Source organism: Alligator sinensis, unplaced genomic scaffold (assembly GCF_000455745.1).
Source record: "Alligator sinensis unplaced genomic scaffold, ASM45574v1 scaffold881_1, whole genome shotgun sequence".
In the NCBI taxonomy this organism is placed as follows: Eukaryota; Metazoa; Chordata; order Crocodylia; family Alligatoridae; genus Alligator; species Alligator sinensis.
The window spans coordinates 605,712-630,020 of NW_005842346.1; the positions used below are offsets into that span (position 1 = coordinate 605,712).

The window sequence follows — 24,309 nt, forward strand, 5'->3', positions numbered from 1 at the left end:
ACACTGAGTCAGCCAGCGTTAACATGTCTGCTTATCTTGTGGTTTCACTGGGCAGGGAAGAATCCCGTGGAAAAATGGGGAGTATGCCAGAGAACGCCCCAGTTTTCCATGCCATTGGGGGCAGGATCCTATTAAATCATATAAGTGGAAGGACTCATATGTCCATGATTGTCTCTGTCATTGGTAAAGGCAGTTATCAGAGACTTCTCCAGTTCTGGGAGGCTGAACAGGAAATAAATATGGAGAAAAGGGGCATTTATCACTCAAGTCCAGCCCTGCTCTTATTTTCACTGGTGTAAATCAGGAGTTACTCTGTGGATTGTAGCTTTAGGCTGGTCTAACTGCAGTATTTGGCTCCCTGTGTTTCATCATCTGGAAACTGGAGATAATGCTTAGTGGGTCTGGGTGAATAATTCATGGTGGATCTTTTATTAAACAGATGTTGCTTCTCTGTGTTTGCAGATAGTCTTCAAATGGATCATGATTTTTTTTCCAGATGTATTTGTTATTCCAAATTATTCACCAAATAACTTCTGCAAATAATTTTATTGGTCTGAAGCACATTTTCAGTTATGAATTTGAAATCCACTTTATAGGGATATTCTTTAAACTTGCATAAAGTGTGCCCTTTCCACAACCATTCCTCGTGGCAAAACTGTTTGGTAGAATGTCCATTGAAAGTAAATGCAAGAAGGATGCGCATATGTTCAATGAGAATTGCTTTAGAACTTCTAAGGGATATTCAGGGCATGTTTTTTTTTCCTTCATTATTTGCCTAGTACTAACACTTGTCTATCATCTTGGTATTGTGGGGCTTAGTAATGCACTTTCTAAATACAAAGTACATAGATAGCATTACTGTTTCCAAGGGTTATAACTTATCCCAAATCTTCATGGTGTTCAGTATTCTAATATATGCCTATCCTGAATGCATGACAGAAGAATGACCCTGGCAAAGTAGAGGGGAGAGATTTTTCTGCTGCATCCAACTCTCCTATTGGCTATAACAAAGGGGGCAATTAGTAGCTTGGTTGTAATGTACTGATTCTCAGCCTGGGCCTGGCCCAGATGAAAGTCATGAAAGTCATATTTGTCATGATTTGTGGTGCTTGCGTAATAACTCAAAATAAATTCTTAGTTTTTATATTGTGTGGGGGTGTAGTTGGGGGTGTGTGTATGGTGGGGGTGTGTGTAGGGTGCGGGAGGTGTATGTGTGTAGGGTGCAGGGGGGTGTGGTGATAGGTCAGGGGTATGTGTATGCTGGGGTGTAGGGTGTGTGTGGGGGGTTTGTGAAGCGGTGTAGCTGTGTGTGGGGGCATAGAGTATGTTGGGGGCTGTGTATATGTGTGGGGTTGTGGAGGTAGGGTGTGTGTGTAGTGTTTGCGGGGTGGGAGGGAGGGTGGGAGGGGTGTGGGGACCCCTGCACTCCCCTCATGGTGCAGCCGCAGGCGGTGGGCACTCAGGGTGCTGGTGCCTGGCTCCAGCCAGCGCTGCATATTGCAGCGAGGATCACAGGTCCCTGCTGGGCCATCTGTATCGCTGGTGCTCCCTGTGCTCATGTGGCTTGGGAGGGAAGCCCCAGGCGCTGGAGCCAGCTCCAGCGCATGGGGCTTCCTTTCCATGCTCTGTGAGTGCAGGGAGTGCCAGCAATACAGATGGCCAGGAGGGGAGCTGCGCTTCTTGCCGCAATGTGCAGCACTGCATGAGCACCTGCTGTACCCCTGCCTGCTGCTGCTGCTGGCACTGCTGCCTGCTGGGGCTGTGCACTATAAAAAAAGTGTGAGGTCCCCACACCCCTCTACCCTACCTCATACCCACACGCTGCCCAGCAGAGATCCACACTGCCACTGCCCTTCTGGGCATGGACTCTGCGCTGCCACCAGCCCCATGCTCCACACTCCCACCCAGCTGCAGCACTGCCCCCACCCCTACAAATCCCTTACCTGCTGCCCAGAGTGAGCGGGACACTGGGGAAGCCTACAGCAGCAGCCCCACCTAGAAGCTGCTGCTGGTCACCCTAGGCCTTTCCACCCATGAGGGTGGAAGTGAGGCACAGTAGGGTATGTTGGAGGGGAGGCGAGGCTGTATACATGGGCAACTTGCTCTCACCCTTGTAGGTGGAAGAGTTGGGCAGGGCACAGTTCATTGCAAGTGCTGGATGTGGCCCGCAGGATGTATTTTGCCTGCCCCTGAGATAAATAGATGGGCTAGAAGACAAGGAAAACAGCAAAACATTTATGTTTATCACAGGCAGTGGCCTTAGCACACCAACTGCCTAGTTATTGGAAAGAAAACATATAAAACAGGAAGTTTCCTGATTGTTCAATAAATCAGAATAAATTCTTACTGTCAGATCTACTGTTCTGAACTACTTGACTCTTACCTACTCTTTTAAACTATTGTTGCTGGTCAATACTGGTGAGTGTTTGTAAGGTGTTAAGTTTTGTATTTATCTTCAAATCAAATATGATGGTGGAAATGACAAGTGTAAATCTGATTTAGGCCTGTCTCATATCTGAAAATGACCTTTAAAGTAACTTTATTTCACTTGGTATTTTGTTAGAACTTGTTGAAAAATCAGATTTTCTCAGCCTTTCCTTTCATTACTGGTAGATAAAGTACTGGAAAACATTAAATGTAATAAAACAGCTGCCATGGAAGAAATGAAAGTTGCCATTAAAGTTATTTTTAATCAGGAAATGTTCATCAGTTCTTTGTTCCAGTTGCTTATGAAGGGTCTTTACCATATGTGGTTCATATTTCAAGAACATTGGTGGCTACCTACAAACTGGGTGGATCTACACATGCACTTTACTGTGGAGTTGACTAATTAGCTCCACAATAAGGTATCACGGTCTACCTGTGTGCCAGTATAAGGGCGCAGTAAACTAATCATCTTTGCCGTAAGATAGTACTGTTGGGGACAGTACTATTTTAGGGCAGAGTACTTAACTACACTAAAATGCACATGTAGATGGTGACTGGCAGGGGCCAGATTCTTGGTGCCGCTGCCTAGCCACATGGCTCCACAGTTTTTGCACCCTCGTGCACTGGCCAATGCCTCTGCAACCCAACGCTGCCACCTAGAGCTTGGGGCTGACCCCCTGCACCGCCTGCCAGCTCAGGCATGCTCTGCCCCAGCTCAAATTGCTGTTGTCCTGGGTACACTTGTAAATGCTGCACCCGGGAGCAGTTCACTCTGGCTCAAAGTGCTCTGGAATTTATTTCTTCACCTTAATTGTATGTGTAGATGCACCCACTGGGCACGTTTACATGTTCATTAATGCACTTTTGCTAATGTGAATTAAATTTAGTATGCCCATTGTGAGGTACTAGAAGTAGGTCGATTAGCCTATTTTAATGTGCATTAGCAAAAGCACATGAGTTTTTTTGTGATGCTTTAATGTGCATTAAAATAGGCTAATGTGCATTAAAGCACATGTGTAGACATGCCCACAGTGTGTTTAAAAATTTCCAATCCCATAGCTGATACTCAGTTAAAACTTCTGATAATATTAAGGGAAATGTTGCCTGCAAGTTTGCAGTTTGGGGCATTGGGTCACGGTATTTTATATTAAGGTTTTATGGAGGATGGCTTAAACTCTTCAACATAGGCAGTGACATTTACTATATATGCTGTTTCTCCAACTAAGTGGAGGTCATTGCTTGGCGCAAGCTTGTGCACACAAACACCCACATCTTTCATTTTGCTTCCTGAGCTTAGACACCAGCTCTGAGCTTTGATTACAATTACAGGAGAGGCTCATCCAGTGCTTCAAGTTTTTTTTTTAAGTTTAATTCCAGATGATAGAGTTTCTTGTCAGTGCTTATTTAATTTACAGTAGTGGTTGACTTATGATCCTTACTCTTTTGCTAGATAAAGTACCTTTGTTTTTAAAGCTAATAGCTTTCCTCAGTTAATTGCAAGCTATTTTTGGCAAGACTATCAAAGAAATGTTACGTGTACAAAAATTACGGAACACACTAAAGAATCCTTTAACCCAGGTAGCTAGGGGCCTGGCTCTCAGGGAATTTTCTTTCCATATGTCTGTACCAGTAATAACAGTTAGTTTAACTGGTGCACTGCAGGGAAATAAATGTTTTGAGTTTTTTAGGATGTTGGGGGTCTATCTGTCTATCTGACTCTTTTTAAGGTCATGAAGGGATTTTTTTCCCACTGGAGCCAAATTGACATGGCTTTACTAGGTTTCTTCACCTGTCTCAGTATCATGAAAAGACATTTAGGTTACATAGGAGTGGGATTTAGAAAATGATATTACAAACCAGTAAGAAAGGCTATGTACTGCGGTTTGACAGGTCTCAGAACTGAAGGGGACTTAATATTTTTCTAGTAGACCTCATACCTATGGGAGAAGCCATTGTGGGCTGAGGTCCTCCTATGGTTCCCCTTTCCCCACAAACACTGATTCAAAGAAATGAGCTGAATTCTATGAGTAAGATGAGGAGAGTCTATCAAAAGTTACAGCAGATGCCCCCTCACTAGTCCTACTTGAGTACCTGCTGCTTTAAGTCCTCCCCTTTGTTGTCTTCACTTACTTGTGTGCCTTGAGCAGTTAACCCAGGATCAGACTCTGTCCCACTGATTTAGCTCCACCTGAGCAGCTTGCAGGATAAAAGACTCTTCATCATGAGTAAGAATAGTAGAATCTGGCCCTTTAGTATAAATTATAAATGGATTGGGATTTTTTTTTCTATTTGTCACTTTTTTCTGGTGAAAAGGGCAGCACATGTATATATTCCTTAAATATATACCTTGTACTTCACTACTGAGAGGAGCGGTTTCTTTTGCCTGTAGCTTCTCACAAAATATCAATTTCCTTTTGAGGTAGATAGGCTGGAGCCTCCTCTAGATATACTGCTGGATTCACTGAACTGCACAGCTTTCAGCGTACAATGGAGAATGCCCAGACAGCATGCAAGCACCATCACAGGATACACTGTAAGAAAAACTTTAATTTTGTTTGCAGTGTAGAATATAGTTACAGTATTGAATATAAACTCAGGCTCATTCTTCAGTTCCAAGTAAACTCCATAAAACGTACAACGAGGACAATCAAGGGGGTCTTTTGGCACCCAGGCTTAGTAACAAACACTGTACTGGACCAGGAAGAGCTCAGTAGAAAGCAAGCAGAACTGATTAACCCAAGTCTTTAAAAATCAATAAGTTATGCTTTAGAAGCAGGCTGTGATGGGAACTTGTTTGAATGCAAGAGGATTGCATGAAGAATAAAGTGCTTGTTGTGGTTTTCCATTCCCAGAATCTCATAGCATTTTACAATTAATTTACAAGGATCCCTAGGTGAGGTAGAATAGAGCGGGTAAATATTGCTTTACCACTTTGGATGGATGAAAGAGGCACAAAGAGCAAAAATCATTCTACTTTTATCAAATCTGTGGGCTATATGAGTGACACATGGAGTGGAAAATATTCACCTCCAACACAGATTAAGAGTATAGGGCTGCCACTCGCAGAATAAGTAAGCATTTCTACACAAATGCTCAACTGGCTGAACTCCCACAAAGCTTCAGTGTGGCCTTAAATATCATCCCCCCCCACTCTGATTAGCTTCTCTTCATGTTTTCAGTACAGCTTCCCTTTTCCAACCTTGGCTTGTCCTGTAGCTAAACTAGCCCTCCCTGCTACAGAAGCATTTCAGCTGCTTCCTTTGTATCTTTTAGTTTTGCCTGTGTTTATATGTCCTTGTAAGCCAGTTGCTTAGCCTGCTGGCTTTGCAAGGGAATTTGTTCTTTGAGAAGCAACTCAGTCAGCCTTCTAAAGCAAAGTTCAGTCTTTTAATCGGACAAATAAAACAAAATCCCTCTGCCCCATCGTGGACATTAGGATGGGAACCCCTTTTGGTCTGACCTCTCTTTGCAGCAACCTGTTCCTTTTACAGCTTGCTTACTCTCTTAAAGCCCCCTGCTAACCCAAATGCCCCAAAACTGGACTTTCTTAACAAGGGTGACTGTTCCTTCATAAAGGGACAGACTGCTCTGTTACAGCCCTCATTCTAACATTAGCATTCTTTGTTTGACATTCAGTCACTTACCAGTGCTCCAAGTCCTTCTCCTGACAGGAAATCAATTGGTTCTTTGGTCCCAATCAGTCCTCCTAAAATACCATCATTGGTATCAAAATTACACATTTTTTTTTATGTTTAGCCAGCACGACATGCTGTGCCAACTTCAAACTGCTCAGAGCCACCACTTTTGCAATGATATACATCCCAGCAGAATGTTGTGTTCCTGTACAGTCCAGAAGTTCATAGATTCATAGATACTAGTGTCGTAAGAGACCTCAACAGATCATCGAGTCCGACCCCCTGCCTAGGCAGGAAAGAGTTCTGGGGTCAGATGACCGCAGCCAGATGCCTATCCAGCCTTCTTTTAAAGACCCCCAAGGTAGGGGAGAGCACCGCCTCCCTTGGAAGCCCATTCCAATTTTTTGCCACCCTTACCGTGAAGAAGTTTTTCCTGATGTCCACCCAGGTGCATGGTGCAGCAGCGAGGGTGCAGGAGGCAGCAGCAGAGTTGTCTCATAGTGCAGGGAGGTGGGGGAAACAGTCCCTGTTAGTGCAGCCTGTGGGGCATGTGGCCTCCATCCACTTAAAAGTTGGATAGCCTTGGTTTAAAATGGGGGTATTCCTGTGTTTGATATGAGTGTGTTAAGGCAGTGTTGTTTCTCAGTAGACAAGCCCTGCTATGTCTGTAGAGTTTAGCCATGTATGCAGACTTTGTGTGGTTGTGGAGGGGACAGGGCATGCATTTCCCAACACCTAGTACCATCATATTGATATTCAGGAACAGCCAGTTATGTGACTATAATTTATTTATCTTTATGTCATTCTATATAATTTGCATCTGTGCCTTAACTGACCTTATTCCATCTTCCCAAGGTGTTTTATTCAGAAGTTGAGACTGATAAACCAATTAAACAGTTTTCACATGATGTTCCCCTGAATCTGGAGATGCTTAGCATGGTGAGTATCTGATTTTATAGATGGTCAGAAGCTTAGGATGGAGCTTTCTAAGAACTGGTTGCTCTTCTATAGTGAGAACCTGATACTCTTAAACTACTTTGGATGTGTAAATTATGCAAAGGGTAAAACCTCAAATCCACTGGGACAAAGCACAAATTATAGTTCACTGATACAGTTGACTTAGAACATGCTCCACGTTCTCTGACTAGTTTTTAATTTAAAATGACTGTGAACTTTATTGGCTGTTACCTGACTTCCATTTAATTGTTACTTTTGAATGTTAAATTCATGTTTTCACAAGCAGGTCAGGAGATGACTTGTGCCTGAACAAATGGAAGAACAGTAGCATGCCTCCTTTTACTTTTCTGCAGGTTCGGATTCTGAATGTCTGTGTCACACTACAGTAGGGAAAAGCATACAGTTCACAGCATAGTTGTTGGTGCACACATGAGATCTAAGCCCACATTTTCAGTGGGCACAAAGTTTACATGTGAGTTTTCATAACTTCAGATAAATGACAAATGTGCAGGTTCCTGTTCCATAGGGCAGTGGGGGCCAACCTTTTTGGCAGACATATAATAAATTAGCCCTGTGCCATTCCCAAACACTGCTCTGATCCCCCTTCCCCTACCTGATCTACTATTCTGGCTTCTGTTCCCTGTCCCATCTGCTGCTCTGCTTGCTTCCCTATTTGCTGCTGTGCTGCTTGTCTCCTCCCTGATTTGCCATGTGCTACATGCTTTTAGCATGCGTGCTACAGGTTGGCCACCCCTACCATAGGGGATTCTGTTGGCTTGTAATTTTTCATTCTTAGAAAAGATTTTGTCTTTCCTTCACCACTCCTTTTACTTTTCTTTTCCGTCTGTTCCCTTCTTTCCCAGAGAGTCTATCCCTTATCTTTCTCTGCCTTTGTCTCTCCTTCCTTTTCATCTGATTCATCTCCTCCTGCCCTCTTTCTGTCTCTTCCTTTTTTTATGTTCCATTCTGAATTAGAGATATTCCCCATAGACTGTACTAGTTAGAAATCAGTACTGCAATGACAGCATGGTCCTGGTGGATATAGGAGTCTTGTGGCATATCTACATTGCTGGATTGTAGTGCCAGGTAGTGCTGTACTGAGACATGCCATGTTCACGCCCTGAAAACTACTACCCAAATTGGAAATGATGTTGGTGTCTTGATGTAGCACTGCACACACACACCAACAACCTTTGCTGACTTAAGTAGCTTCACTGTTTCAGTTCAGGAGATAATACGTATGACTGCAGTGAGTCTCAGTTTACTGCTGTGTTGCATCACAACTGAACAGCACACACTTCCTTACTGACATGAGAAATTGTTACTTTGTTGTCTGTTGTTCTTTGCCCTGTCTAGGGAAAATGGGGGGTCATCACTGAAATCCCTCTCTTGTCACCTGTGCTACCAAAGGTCAAACAGTCAGACATCCCCCTAGACCAAGCTTGCCAATACAGAATTTTACTCCACAGAAAATCATTAATCTTTTTCTACCTGTATTCTGATTTGTTATATCATGGTGATATGCTTGTGATGAGAATATGGATGGATACCAATTACTGGTGAAAAATATAATATTATGCAAAGAACAGTATTAAATGAAACATTATGCAGATCGTGCTTTGTTGACTTTTGCTTAAAAGAATTTGCTGTGAGCCTTAAATATGCAGTTTTGTTAACAAGTTCCATTACATTTTTTTTTCTAGGGTCAACTTGATGGACAAGCGATTTTTGTAAGTACTGCACCTCCAAAGACCATGTAGCTTCTGTGGACTAAAATAAGACTAAATGTTTAGGTCCTCCCTAAATGCTCCATAATTCATCTTGAGTAGTGCTTCTATGTAGCACTACATAGGCCTTTTTGTAGTAAAAGTGCCACAAACATTAACTAATTCTCAAAACAGGAAGGTAAGGAAGCACAATTATCTCTATTTTAGGGATGGGTAATCTTCACACTAGGCATCAGAAGCACTTATGGTGCCTTGTTTTGGACATCCTTAGTACAAGAATGAGTGCAGTTCAGCCGTGAGGCAGGGAGGGCCACAGAAGAAGTGAATAGCCAGCTAGAAGGGGAAAGCCAAGTAGTCAGTGTAAAGTAAAGAGCAAAGCAGCAGTAGTGAGCAGAGATGGAGAAGGGACCAAGATAACCTGCAAAGGGGATGAGCAAAGGAAGGGAATACAAAGATGACAGGCAGAAAGAACTCAGAAGGAGGTGGAGAGGGTACAAATGATATTGTATAAAATGGATCTGAAAAAAAACCCCAAAAAACCCTTTAGGACATAGCAGCTGCTGAATTAGTCAAGTGAATTATTTCCAGTCCTGTGCTGAGTCCAGTAAGTAGATCATTTCTCTCCTACAAGCAATAACCTAAAGGGTTATTGAGAGGCTGGATAAGGGAAAAAGGTTCAGTTATGTATAGGTTTGGGGCATATGGTTTTGAAAGCGAATCCAGGCTGGGGAATAGGTTTGTTGTCAACATCAAGAAACCATTTGCAACTTTGTATAATTTGGTCCAGAAATAATGGAAATCACATGAGATTAATTGGTCTTGTGAGGGTTTTCACTGTCTGGGTTAATGGAAATGTTGCAGAGTTTGGGAGAATGACTGTTCTTGTGAGTGTTACTTGTGGCTAAACCAGAAGAAGGATTTGGATCTGATCCAGCAGCAGAACTGTTGGGTTGGGTTTTCATGAAGGTATTTTGAATGGGTTTCAGATATGAAGTTCCTGGTCTGACCCACCTATGCATTTTATAACAACAGAGACTTCTGATGGGCCACTTCTTGGACAGTTAATCAACTTGCTGGAATTAATCAACAGCCAGCTGGTCATTAATCTCCAGGAAGTGTTGTTGAGCTCAGTCATTTTTGCTGAAATGCTTTCTGCTATACTCATCCAGAAGTCAACAGAAATCTTCAATAACATTGTGGTCAAGCTTGCATAATTTGTCTTTCAGACCCTGAGACTGATTCTTCTCTGTTTTAAACTAATAGGACTCCATTGACTTCAGCTACTGTGGGTCCTAGAGTGTTGTAAGGATGGCAGAATGAGGCCCAGTATGTGTCTGTGTGATAGAATAACTTATATTGTAAAGCCACAAGAACTGCTACAGTACAAAATGCATAACACATAGCAAAAGCACAAGTAGAGTAAACTGGGTTCCAGTCAAGGCCCCCGTTGCACTGAGTTCCGGAGGAGCGAGAGAGATTTTTCCATTCCAGCCTAGCCTACAGACTAGAAGTCAGGGTATTTTCCTGTGTTCAGGGAGATGTGGACTTGAACTTCGTCAGGATAAGTATGGCCTAAAACCTAAATCGCTACCTAGCTAGATTGTTCTAATGACTAACCTACTCTGTCAAAAGTGCCTCATGTCACCACTACCACCCCAGTATTTTTGAGTGAAAGTAGGTACAGTTGCCATGCTGTGTACAGTACTTAACTGAATGAGCATGTATACTGGAGCAGACCCCTTGGACACAAAGCATGTGTATTTCCATGTAAGTATGGAAATGCCTTGTTTGTGAATCTCAAATACTCATAGGCATAAGCCAGGTGCCAAGGCAACAGTAGTTCTGGGCATGTGGAGTAACAGAACTTTAGACACCGGTCACTTTTCTAATCAAATCTTTGGTGTCTGCAGATTTTGGTAGACTCCTTACTGGCACTTAGGCATGTAAATTCTACCTAAGCTGTACTTTAAGTACAATGTTTTCTTGCATACAGCGCACCACAGAATATAATATACAACTTGTTTTTGAAAGGCAGAATGAAGAGAAAATGGATTTTTCTAGAGTTACGGCTGCATAGAGCAGAGACGTATCCTAATCTTCAGGTCACTCATCCTCCCTTTTACTGCTTGACTAAAGCTGAAACTTTAGATGCTTCTGAAGACTGGTTTCCATGAGTGGATCTCTGATTTAGAAAAGAGCTAAAGAATCTCTGAGGCTGTGAAATAGGAGAAGAGAGACCAAAAACAGCTTACTGACAGCCAAATTGCCCTAAGAAAGGTTAGCTTGATTAGTGGAACATCAAGACATTTAAAAAGGAGGGGCAGTGGTTAACAACACCTCTGGTGTGAAGACTAATGAGCTGTTAAGTCAATGGACTCCCTCAGCTGCCTGAATAGTAATATAACTGTTGCTGTGCTGTGAAGCAGGAATGAAAAGCAGGGTTTTTCTATCCCAGGCAGAAAATGAGCTTTCTCTCTTAATGTACGCACCCCAATTTCAGGGGGTGGTGGTGATTTTTTGGGGAAAGGTGCCTCTTGTACCTGAGAAAATATGTGAAAAAAAACTCCTTTTTCTGGTCCCTAAGATTTTTGTGTGGATTTTTAGCCCATAGGGTTCCTCCTCCCAGTTCATTGCAAGACTACACCTAGAGACAGCTATCAGACTAGTCCTCTACTTTCCTAAAAGAAAAGTCTGAGAGATTATTAGAAAGATTGGTCATTGTGAGACTTGTCAAAGTGAGGCTATAATAAAGTACTTGCATCTTTCACTAGCTTACTGCACCTGGAAATGCTATTTCAAGTCACTCTCAACTTTCGGGGAAAGAAGCGCTCTAAAGTATGAGTAATATTTTAAATATTCCAGAATGAGAATTGGGTAAAAACCATGTTGAATGATTCGTCAAAAGAGCATATCTTCATGTGCACTGTATTTCTTACACCAAATAATTTGTAGCGCAGAATACTATTTCTATATGCTTAAAGCATTCATATACTGTCAATTCTAGCTCTTCATATATATATTTACATGCAATATTACAATAACATACAGAGGAGCATTAGTATTAGGCTGAATAAAACCACCAGATCTGAATAGTTACAGCTGTCTGCATCACACATGTTTTTGTATGGTACTCTATCATCTCTGGAACCGGTTACAAGTACACCTTAAACAACATGCCATGTAACAAGATTATCCTATGCATAGTTCAGCATTGGCCTTTGTGTTAATCTATCCTGTGATCATGGCAGAAAGATGAATATGCCTTTGCTTTCCCACAAGAAGGGAGGGAGTGGAAAGGACTCATTTCAGGTCAAGATTGATAGCATTAGCAGGGCCATGTACAGGAAAAGTTATAGAGGATGTCTGCTACTTTTGCTTCTTAGTCTGAGAGAGGAAAAATATCATTAGTTTGCACTGCTGCAAGTTTACTTTTTTCTCAGAAGCATCTAGTTCCTGAATTAAAAAAAATAGATAATGAGTGCCAGCATTTGGCTCAAGGAGGGAAAGTATGTGACTTAGTTTTCAGCAGTACAAGTATTTGAGTTGTATAAAAGCTTTCTACCATCTTCTAAATTATGCTGAGAATTGGGTCCAGGTCAGTTCTGTGGAGTCCTCTGGGGTAAAGCTACAGCTTGACAAGAAGCATGTGATCTCATTGGGTTTTTTTTGTTTCTGGACCGAACTGACACTGGTGCAATTCTCTGTGGGGCCTACATGGAAAATACCACGTATGATTCCAGCAGCACAGTACACAATGTCATTTTCAGTTCTATGAAGCTGATTTGTTAACCTTTTGTGTCTTCTTTTCTTTTGCATCTGACAGGAAGTTGTTATTGGTAATTTAAAGCCAGGAACTCCACATCGCGTGAGTGTAGGAGCATATGGCTGGGCAGGAAAAGGACGACCCAGCATGCCCAGAAATATAACAACTTTATCCCAAGGTAAAATGCGTGTAAATAGCTTGCCATTATGAAACTGACAGATTAGAGTTAATCCAAGACATTGCACTTGTCTGGCAGGTAAACACAAAGTGAGTGCAAAAACTTCTGTTTTGCGCAATCATAGACTAACATTCAGAGGGCAGGATATAGCCGTAATGGCAAAATGGTCAGGAACATTATTAAAGGTTTAAAAGCATAAATGCAGCCTGATGCATCAGGTGCCTTTATAAATACCAACAAGGAAACTTAAAGAAAGAAGCTTTGTTTTTTTCCTTTAGCGTGCTTCCTACCCACAGCATAATTTGAGAATAATATTTTAAGTATGATTTATGTGCAGGACTTAAAATATTTTAGCATTATGCTTCTATACAAATAATCTTTTTGTAGTAAAAAAGCAAATGTTTCAGAATTATGGACAGGTGAGCTTTGTGTCCACAAAAATCTATCCAGTTTTCTAATGCTGGCCATGTGCAATTCTTTCATTTTAGATAAATGCATGCCCCCAGAACCACCCTGCCAGCCTCAGGTCATTGTGGTTTCTGATTCAGAGGTTGCACTCTCATGGAAGCCTGGAATCAGTGAAGGAAGTTCTCCAATCCAGTATTACACTGTGGAGTTTATCAGGTAAGTGTGTTAATCAAATCTGAATTTCAGTGTTTGTGCACTAGAGTTATTTCAAAATCCTGTTATTAAGTTGGGTACAGATGCTCCTCATTATTTATTTACTCATTTTATATAGTAAATTTCTCTCTTTCTCTCCCCCTTTTTATCTCTCTCTCTCTCTCTCTTTGGGATAAGTTGCCATAAAAATTTAAAGACACAATTAGAAATAATCTAGACTGATATAAAATTACCAATAACTCCTAGCTTCCACCTAAAATCTCTCTCCATTTAATCTGTTCTCTCTGGAGAAGCCATGAAAGAACACAGCTGGAAACATACCCTGTATCTAGTCCAACTCATGCCCTGTCAGACCCCAATGAGAAGAGGACACCAGGGCTACGGACTTTCTTCTGGAAATGCCCTGCATTCAGTTCCCAGAGTGCAAAAATCTAAGGATCTGATGCCACAGCTACTTTCGGCTGTCTTAGAAGGGTATCAAAAGAGGTTGTGCCTTGTATTCACAGGACCCAAGCCATCTTGTACCCTTTGCTTCACAGATCTCACATACTATTACTATCTACATTTTTATGGAACGTTCATGAAGGTTTTTTTACTTTCAGTTTTTAAACCTTCCATACTATAATATACAATAGAAATAACTTGGTACCTGTAAGATATTAATGAGTGGTCAGCAGCAGGTAGTTGCACATGTAGCTATATGCATGCCCAAGCATATGATTTCATATTTAATTATCTATCTGTGCATGCAAATTCATATTTACATATGAGGATACTTGTTTTTGTCAAAAAATCTTTATTTATAAAAATGCATGTAAAGATTTGTTTAAGAGCTTGTTGTTTTAAAAGCAAGCAAACAAAAAGGACCATTGATTCTCAATGCTACATGAGAATTGCAATCTAGAAAACATATATAATGAAAAGAATTCCCATGCTGAAAGCCTGCGCCACGTTGTATATGAATCAAAGTTTCTGGTGTTTAGGAAGTATAATGTGATACAATGTTTACTGCATTTGCAGACGTACAGGAATCCTGGGATTGTCCAGTGAGAAGCCTTAGAGTTATTGAACAACACAGGGCTTATTTTCCCAATATGAGAGTGATTTGAATCTTTCCCTCTTCCTTCCCTTCCATTAACTCAGCAGTCTGCATGAGAGAGGGATTTTGCTGATCTCTGACTGACTTTGCATCTATCTTTCCTTTTTTTCCCAAGAAGGGGAGCCTGCAGTTTTACATGCACTTTTTTTATAACACTTGTGGCCCTTTAAAGAAAGGAAACACTGGGCATCTAGTGCTCCACCTGACACTGAAAAGTACCCTTGAATGGCTTGTTCAGGCTGAGAGGACATTGTTGTAAGTTGAGAGGTATGAGTAATTGAAATTGTGTCTGGTTGTTTCCAGGCTTTGGTGAAGAATGCATTAACAGCACATTGTTTTGACAGCAGTATTTAGCCAGAGGTGTAACATGCCTCTTGAAGGGTATTTGCTAATTTGGGAATTAATTCCTTTTATATTTGGATACTTGAATATATGTTTGGAGAAAATTCAGTGAGCCTTAAGCCCTAAATGGCATATACAGTTAAATATTTAACTTGGACTTTACTTTCTTGTCACACACAGTTATATGGCTAGGATACAATGATGCAATGAGGAGTATTGTCACTGAAGTCCAGTGGGATTATACTGATATAAAAAAATAAGACTATTTAAGTGAGTTTAGAATCAAGCCTTTTGTCCTGAATACATACCCTTCCTGTATGATACTCTATTTTTGACGAGTTAGTAGTTGTGCTTCTCTGTTCATGTCTGGTATTTTCTTCTGGTTGTGACCCTTTTGAGCTAGCAACAAGGCTCCAGAAACTATGAAATTGTTTGAATCCTTGCATTCCCCTAGGGCTAACTTTATTACCCTTACCCTAGAAAAGCAATGGTCAAGAGACTGCCACACATGGGAAACAATGTGGTCTTCATTCTGTCCAGCTGGGAATTGTGGGAGCAAAATCTCCTGAAAAATTCAACAAGTTTAATTATTTTTGCCTGTCAGAGTATAACTAGTGCTAAGTTGTAATATGTGTGCACCCGTACTGTCAGTAGAACAATCCTTAAGGAATATGTAGAAGAATTGTTGTGAGGACAAGAGTGGCTAGTGGCTTCTTTCTTAGAAGCCTGAAGGAATTAATGTTTCTTAATGTTATTTGTTAATATTTTAAATTGTCATGCTGAATATTACATGATGAATGACATCCCTTTTGAGGTAAAATCTTGGACTTCAGCTATGCTAGGGTTTTTGGAAAGGGCTTGCCTGATACAATCCAGTAAATTAATTAAGAGTTAAAAATGTGCTCTGGAATACTCCAAGGCTTTACTCTATTGAATGCTTAAAGGTGTGTGCAAGCATTCAAGTCAACTGGTGGAAACTCGGTGATTTATTTTCTGTGTTTGGAACCCCTACTAGTAGAGCAGTGTACAAGCATATAGTGATCAGGGCATGAGCTGCTCAGACAGCCTGCACTGGAGATGAGCCACAGCCAGGAGACTCCTGTGCATGCATCCCAGCATGGTCTTTGGGCTTCTCTGGCTACTGGGGATTGCTGAGAGAAGCTGAGTGCACAGCACAGCCCGGCCACAGTGCCACAGGGCACTGAGGACCTCGTGCTTACGGGAAGCCTTGCTCCCTCCCCGCTCAGAGGCTTCTAGAGAAGAGACCCAGAGCATGTCCCCTCTCTTGTTAGTTGTAAACGTATCACTCGCTGTTCCTGCACCCTGCTCTGTATCACTGCCTGTCTCACAAAAGCCAGCATACCCAGGATCTGCACCACAACATCATTATCACTCTGTGCCTGTCTTGACAGAGACTTAGGTACATTTTGCATGCCTGTTTCTAGCTGACCTGACAGATGATCATACTGGCACACACTTCTGTGTAGAGCTCAGGAGACTGACCTGCCACACAAGCCCACTTACCAGACCTTCAGGACACCAAACCCCCTGGATGTGGTCAACAACTTCCACCTGGCCAATAAAGATGATGCCCTCTATGTAGTCCAGTGTGCTTGAGGAGCACCCCTAGACCACTGACCATTGCAAGATGAGCAGTAGCTGGTTGGGGTGGATTGTCCTGTACCCCTGGGGCAATGAACAGTGGGTGCAAAACTGTTGCATGTGCTGGGTCACCTTCATGGATAATGTCACTGAGCTGACCCCAATCATAGAGTGGTGGCCTAAGGCGTCCCTTGACTCTAGTGAGTGTGTTACCATAGCAATCTGGATCCCCCTATTCCTCTCCAGGGACCCCACCTGTGGGATCCCTGACCACATTCAGTTGGTGGGGAGGTGTGCCTCATGGCCTTAGACCAGAATTGACATGTTCCTCTACCTGCTGGGGCTGGAGTGATCCTGATAAACAGGGCTCAGTCTCGGAGTGGGGCAGGCTCCCTTGTGGGTCTCTGGCATGGCAAGGGGAGGACACAAGGGGAAGACATCTGCCCTGAACCCCCTTCTTTGTTCCTGAACCATCGTCAGCTCCCAGGAGGCTACTCCACAATCAATGTGTCCTGACTCAACAGGGAGTGCTGGATCTCAGGGGATGGGTTGCTATGTGTTCTTCTGGACACTGAAGAGGGAGAAGGGGAGAAGTGCTTTCTGGGACAGGTTTGGGCTGCATGGTATTTTGAGAGTCCTGTTCATTGACTGTTTCTCCTGTGAGGATCACAGATGCCTCAAAACCGTAGACTTTACATTATTATTGAGGACTGGACCTCTCAAGACCTGCCTGCAAGCCACTCTGGACTTTGACCTCAGAACCACCTCCATTCCAGCATCAGCTGGATGCACCTCTTTCTCTCCACGTGGATCTTCCCTTCTCAACAGTGCCTCTCATTAGGGATGTGGGGGGAACCCTTTCTGTTCACTAAGGTATTAATGTGCCAGCACTCCAAGTAACTATGCCTTTTCACATGTCCCCAGCCTCACCTTCCTAGCTGCCTCCCATACCTTTAGTGGGGCACAGCAAAGGGACCCCAATGCCTGTTTCTGCTATGTCACCTTAGCATGCTTAAGAAATGAAGCCTTCACTAGTTACTTGCCCCTGAGCAGGGGGATACATGATCATGGGCTCGTCCTTGCCATTGGGAACCACTGAGTGCTGTTATGTTGGGGAACAGGTGCATATCCTAGAGCTATCTGTGACATGTACAGCAGAGGATTAAGGCACTTGTCCTGTGTGAAGATCATCATGCTGTGCGAACTGTGCCCCATGTCTTGCCCCTCAGTGCCTGGGGCCCTGCTGCTCATGAACAGGTTGAGGGAGCTGAAATCTAGCTCCAGCTGCAATGCAACTCCTGGTTCCCCTATGCCCCCCCAGAGAGGTGCACATGTACCCCCAGCTCCCCTCTCTCCCCAGGGTCCTCATGTGCCAACTGCTGCTGTAGGTGTATACTGTCAAGCCACTTTCCTTCTTAAGAATATGGGAGAGCTGTTCATAGAAGGGCATGGGGTGTCCTTTGTGTCCGGAGGTCTTGTTGGTATTGACTGTCTTCTTGAAGTGGGCCTTCATCAATTTGGTTTTGCCCCTGCACTGCTTCTTATTCTGGTTGCGGCCCTTCACTCTCATCTTCTTGGTAATCTTCTGGTACTTCAACTTGTTGCAGTGCATGATGTGGCACTGCTGCTGGGACTCCTCCTCACCCCAGATGGCTAGGAGGCCCTTGATTTCTTTCATGCTCCAGTTGTGTCCCAGCTGTAGACACTGGAGGACGATGGGCTGGTCTCTGCCCTGGTTTTTGGCTGCACCTTTAAGGTCTCAGTGTCTATATGTGGTTCTGGATGTCACCAGGGGAGTGTGAGCCTGGGCATGAGGTGTAGGACGGGGCATGTGGGTGCAGGTCAAGATGTATGGTGCTTGCTTGCTCTGTCCCACAGCTGGGTTTGGGCGTGTCTCCTGTTTCAGAGTGACCTAGGATGTATTAACCACACCTCCCCCCCAACCCTGAAGTTTCCAGAGTCCATCACCTGGTGGCCTCAACATGACTGGCCATGCCCCCTAAGCCTTGAACTTTTGAGGGTCAGCTTCCTTGTTGCCCTCTACAGACTAGTTACACCCCCTCCCAGCCCCAAATGTTCCAGGGTCCTTTACCTAGCAACCTCAATATGTCTGGCTACACCCTCTTCCAGCCCCAAAATTTCCAGGGTCATCTACCTAGCAGCACCCTGTAGGCTGGCCACAGTCTCTCAATCCCCAAACTTTCGAGGGTCATCTACCTAGGGGCCCAAACCCAGATGGTCATGCCTATCTAAGCCCTGAACTTGCCAGGTAGGGCTGTGTGAAATTTTGATGGCTGTTTCATTTTAAAGCTGTTTCGACACATTTCGAGCTCAAAACAGCAAAATCGAAACAAAACGAAAGGGTGAGAAACGGCTTCGAAACTTAATGAGGGCACTCAAAACATTTCAAAAGTTTCAAAATGTTTTGCGTTTTGAAGCTGGGCTTGCTTGCAACTAAAGAGAAACTAAGAAGAGGGAGGGGGAAGACGGGGGAAGGACTGCTCTCATATTGACTGTGTAGCGGGCCAGTGACTCTGATCCTTCCCTGAGGTCCCTTCCAATCCCAGTGGTCTGGGGGAGGGCGGAAAAACAGCATAAAAGGCAGCATTGTTTGAACTGAGCTTTCTCTGTGCCTTGGGGTCAGATTACTAAGCTGTGTCTTCCAACAGCTCAGCAGCACCTATGCACCTATTTCCTTGAAACCTGGCAGGCTTCATGGCCTCAGCAGGGGCTACCATGCTTGCTGTTTTCACCCTGCTGCGCCTTAACATACACATGTGACATGAGTTTTGCTTATCTGCACCTTGAGGTGCAGTTTCCCAGAAACCCCTGCACCCATCTTGAAACCTGGCAGGCTTTGTGGCCTCAGCAGGGGCTACCATGCCTGCTGTTTTCGTTGGAATCAGGAAAGAAATGACCACGTTATAGGCAGTTTTGTGATTCCCCGTTATAGCCTATGGGGGAAATGTCAAAACTGTAAAACAGTTTTGACAAAACGAAACAGAACAGTGCTTTGAAACAGCAAAATGAAACACTGTCCCTTCGACATGGTGAAACGGAAGTCGAAACAAAATGCTGCTGTTTTGTCCAGCCCTATTGCCAGGTTCATCTCTGTGCTGGTCTGAACTAGTCCATTTGCCCTTCCAGCTGGACCTGAAATGCCAAAACTGCTCCCTGCATGCTGGGGATGGGTGCCATGCCAGGGCCTGGGTCTTTGTTTCTGGTGCTTTTGGTCTGTGTCTGAGTCTTGGGGTCTGGGTTTTTGGGTTTGGCTCTGAATCTCTCAGGTCCAGAGGTGTAAACTGCTTTCATTCACCTTTGGAAATATAGATGCAGCCAGTATTTGTTAATATGAATCAACAGATAAAGGGAAAATCTTGTCCCTAATTCAATGGTCAGTGACAATGGAGACCCTGCCTGTAGAAACCAGGTCGATTCCATTAATGTAAGTGATATAAGAAGTTGGGAGTAAGTTTGGACACTGGTCATACTCTCTCAGCTTAGCAAGGTGTAGAGCTGGAGATCCAGCTGGAGTGCCTATAGGTAAGCACAGCTCTGACAATGCTGTCTTGGTGAGTGTGTTTTCTTCCCATTACCACTGTGTGTTTCCCTAGTATCCAGAGTAGTCTCTTGGGACCTAGATTTAAGCCCAAATTGATGCATTTTTTCTGGTTTGTCTTTTAAAACATGTATTTTTAAATTCCTGGTTTCTTTGAATATATCCACTGCACTAATGAATTATTACCAGAGGGAGGTAAAGGAGAAAAACACAGGAAACCATGGGTTTCCCCTCACAAGCTGTCATGGTTCTAGCCTACGAGGGGCTGCTTGGGACTGAAAGGAGTGGGATGCAGGGAGTCCAGTTGGGGAGGCTGGCTCCTCATCACTGCATGCACTCCCCGGGAAGGGTTCAGATTTGTGGGGGGTAGGGGGAAGATGCAGGGGGCTTGGGGCTCCCCACCCTCTCTGTGGGGCTTGGGGCTCCCTACCCTACTGACCTAACCCTAGGGGTCTCCACAGCAAAGTGGGTGGGACCCAACGTGGGAGGGCAGAGTGGATTGGGGAGGCTTGGAGCTGTCACCATTGCTGGTGCTGCCACCATCACACAAACTGCACTGCCAGTGTGAGGCACCCTCTGTCCACCCAGCAGCAGTGGCGGGAGGGGGGGGCACAACTCGGTGCCTCCGAGGAGAGGGCAGCAGTGCAGGGAGCCCCAAGGCCTGCAGCAGACAGCCTCCATCTTCCCTTCCCCCTCCACCCCCGGGCTCTGCTTGGCTCTGCTCCAGCTGTGCTGCCCACTGTGGGGGCAGAGCCCGGGCTCCACACTCTGCTCTGGCTGCAGCAGCCGGGACTCAGGCACTGCTGACCCGCTACAGCTGGTGCCTGCAGAGCAGGGAACAAGCAGTATGTAGCCACCGGGTCCCAGGGGCCTGGCAGCTGGGGACCACCTCCAGCAGGCCTGGGGAGGGCAGGGGGCTGTGGGTCAGGAGTGAGGGCCCCCAGCAGAGATGGGGAGCGGGCTGTGGTTCTGGAGTGGGGGGCACCAGCAGGGCTGGGGGGTGGGGGCTGCAGTTCAGGAGTGAAGGGCACTGGCAGGACCAGGGGGCTGTGACTCGGGAGTGAAGGGCACTGACAGGACTGGGGGCATCTGTGGCTTGGGAGTGAGGGGCAATGGCATGGGCAGGGGCAGGTCAGCAACAGGGCTGCTGAGTGCCACAAAGCAGCAGGGGAGACAGCCACAGCTGTGGTAGGGGGAGCCAAAATATATTTGGGATTTTTAAACAGAGAAAACCAGGATCCTCAATTTTATTATTTAGCAGCACAGGTTATTTTATTGGGGAGTTTGTGTTAAACTGATCCTTCAACATCAATCTATTTCACTCTAGCCATAGAATGCAAGTGAACATTATTTATAACAAAAATGATGTATCTAACCAAACTTATTCTGTATTCATTGTTGAAAATACCTTGCTTGTTTTTAAGTCCCTGGGATGACTCCTATTTCTGAACTCATACAGGTGTGAATCCTTTTGCTCTTGCAAAATCCAAGGTAGTGGGGTCTATACTGAGAATCTCCAAGGAAGAGTCCTCCCTTCTGGACTTTCTGATATACTGTTAACTGTTTCACTGATCGGTGCATATACAGAAGTGTCATACTTTGGAGCTCTATCCCAGCAAGTGTTAAGGGGATAGAAGTATAAAAGGTTAATGGAGCAGAAGATGTGTAAGTGAGGAAGGATCAGCAGCATAACTGAGAGGAGCAACTGGGCAGCAGCCCTGGGTGCTACCTTGGGTAGGGAGGGAGCAGGTACAAGTAGCTGTCACCACGACAGCTGGAACTGCCCCATGCACTACAGTCCTAGTTTTAAAACTGCCCTGCTACACCACTGGGTATTTAACAACACATGGCAGGGTCAAAGGGAGGAAGTGAAAGAGGGGCCGCAGTTGCTTTTATCATAGAATCTTACGGAAGTAGGGCTGGAAGGGATCTCCTTAGGTCATCTAGTCCAATCTGCTGCCAGAGGTAGGATCATCCCTATCCAAACCATCCCATACAAATCAATTGTCCAATTTCCTAGCAAAATTACAGTCAACCCTTACACAACCACAAGGTATAACACTTTAACCTGCCACAGATAAAACAGGGAGACCATGGCAGCCAATGTCTTGCTGCTGTAAAGGTTGTTAATATACATTCAAGAGATCCAGGAAGAAGGTTACACCCCCTGCTACAGAGGAAGGCAAAAACCCCAGCATCCATAACAATCTGACCATGGGGTAAAATTCCTTCCTGATCCAAATGTGGTGATTGGTTTGACCCTGAGTGAAAGGGCAAGGCTCTGTAGCTAGGAACCTCTGGGCCTAAGTCTCAGCAGGAGCATTGGCACACCACAGTCAAAATCCCCAACCTTGGCTGCAGCCAACACTCAGTGTCTTTGAGGAAGGCATAAGAAACCCCTGACACACAGAGCAGGAGGGTCTGGGAGTGGAGGTGGGGATTCCCTCCTGGCCCCATGTGGCAACCAGCAAAGTCCAGAACAATGGGAATTGCCCATAGTAGAACATAGGCATAGGTACACCTAGATCATGTCCGACCTCTTCTTCAACACCTCCAGTGATGCAGCCTTTACCACTTCCCTAGGCAACCTGTTCCCCTCTTTCACCATTCTAACAGTGAAAATATTATTCCTGATACCTAATCTAAATCAGCTTGGCTGTAACTTCAAGTCACTTGTCTGCATTCTGCTCTCTACAGTGATAGGAAGTGAGTGTTTTCCCTCTACTTTATGGCAACCCTTCAAATATTTGAAGGCTGTTATCATGTCGCCTCTTAAAGCCTCTTTTCCGTAAGCTGAACATGCCTAACTTGTTCAATATTTCCTTGTATGGCTTACCTTCCAAACGCTTTATCATTTCTGTTGCCTGCCCTGGACTCTCTAATTTCTCCATGTCCTTTTTAAAACGTGGAACCCAAAACAGCACACAGTTCTCTAGATGAGGCCTAACCAGTGCTAAGTAGAAAGGTACCATCTCCTCCTGTGTCTTGTACCTACTGTTTCTAGGGTGCATTGACATGTTCCATAACAGGGCAGCAATTCACTGTGGAGCTTATTGCACTGCAGTTTATTGCTCCTGGGAAGCTCCTAGGCATGGTTTACACATGTGCCTGGAGCACAGCATGCTGAGCTGGGTTGCAGCAGCCCCAGCTGGCAGGGGGCCTGGGAAGTCAACTTGCCAGCCAGAGGCTTCTTTGGCTTGGCTTAATGTGCTGGGGCATGAGGGTGCTTCAGTGAGGCACTAGCTGGCAGGCAGCCCCCGCACTGAAACACCCTTGTGCCCCAGCCACCCGGCCTAGCGTCTACACATGTGCTACTGCACATGAAAAAACTCCTGTTGTGGAGTCTGTTAGTTTTGTGTGCCCTAATAGGGGTGAACATGTAGATGCTGAGACACTTACTGTGCAGTGAATTAGTCAGCTGCTCAGTGCCCCTATTGATATTTCCTAAACCTGCATTTGCCTTTTGTGTAGCTCAGTTTTCAAGTTTGGATAATAGGCAGACAAGGTTCTTTGGGGGAATCTGATATCTTTTATTAGACCAACATAAATAGTTGGAAAAAAAAATTTGAGCAAGCTTTCGGGTTTAAAAACACTTTGTCAGGCTAAGGAAGTTTCTGCATTTGGTGTGTGCTCTTCCTGGATGGAAAGAAAAGTAAAGAAGCCAGAGGCTGGTCTGGTGTGCATACAAGACAGGCAGTCAGTGAAAATGTAAATTGAGGGAGTCAGTGGGTGAGAGACAGGCTGGGTGGGGGTGGGGGAAGGGGGATGAATAGTGGAGCGGTACCTGGGGAGTCAGATGTCACACAGGTTATAATGTGTCATAAATCCAATGTCTATATTTAGTCCATGATTTTTAGTATCCAGGAGGTTGATGAAGTGGAGTTCATAGGCTTGTCTCTGGGAAGTGTTTTGTACTTTGAGGATCAGGACTGAGAGATTGGAGAGAGAGTGGTTTTCTTGTGAGAAATGTGCCCCCACAGGTAATTGGGTATTCCATCATTGATAGATTACCGGTGTGCGTTCATTCTGGTGTGCAGTTGTTGTTTGGTCTCTCCTATGTATTTTCCATCAGGGCATTTGGTGCATTGGATGAGATATATTACATTTCTGGAGGTCTAGCTGTAATATCTGGGAATGCTGATGGCTCTGTGGGGTGTAGTGATTGTGGGGGTGGTGGAGATGTGTTGACAGGTTTTGCATTTCTTGTCATGGCACGGTCTGGATCCATTCGGTGTATTCTGGGCTTGAGGATGTTTACTTCTGGTGATGAGGTTGGTGAGGTTCGGTGCTTGTTTGAAAGCTAGGATGGGTGGTTTTGGGAAGATCTCTTTAAGAATAGGGTTTCTTTCTAGTATGGGTTGCAATTGTTTGAGAATTTTCCATACAGGTTCGAGGGAGT

General features: G+C 44.4%; 1 protein-coding gene across 2 annotated transcripts in view; it reads left to right on the forward strand.

Annotated features, from left to right (window-relative positions):
• The first annotated feature begins 4,854 nt into the window (after window positions 1–4,854).
• The window catches only part of EGFLAM (EGF like, fibronectin type III and laminin G domains), a 96,104-nt gene continuing 76,649 nt past the window's right edge, over window positions 4,855–24,309 (forward strand). For both annotated transcript variants that reach the window (XM_025210403.1, XM_025210404.1), the window contains exons 1-5: window positions 4,855–4,960; window positions 6,918–7,001; window positions 8,723–8,749; window positions 12,570–12,687; window positions 13,176–13,311. In XM_025210403.1, coding sequence (XP_025066188.1) covers window positions 4,922–4,960; window positions 6,918–7,001; window positions 8,723–8,749; window positions 12,570–12,687; window positions 13,176–13,311 — 404 coding nt within the window. In that variant the 5' untranslated portion in view covers window positions 4,855–4,921. The remainder of the gene's footprint in view (window positions 4,961–6,917; window positions 7,002–8,722; window positions 8,750–12,569; window positions 12,688–13,175; window positions 13,312–24,309) is intronic.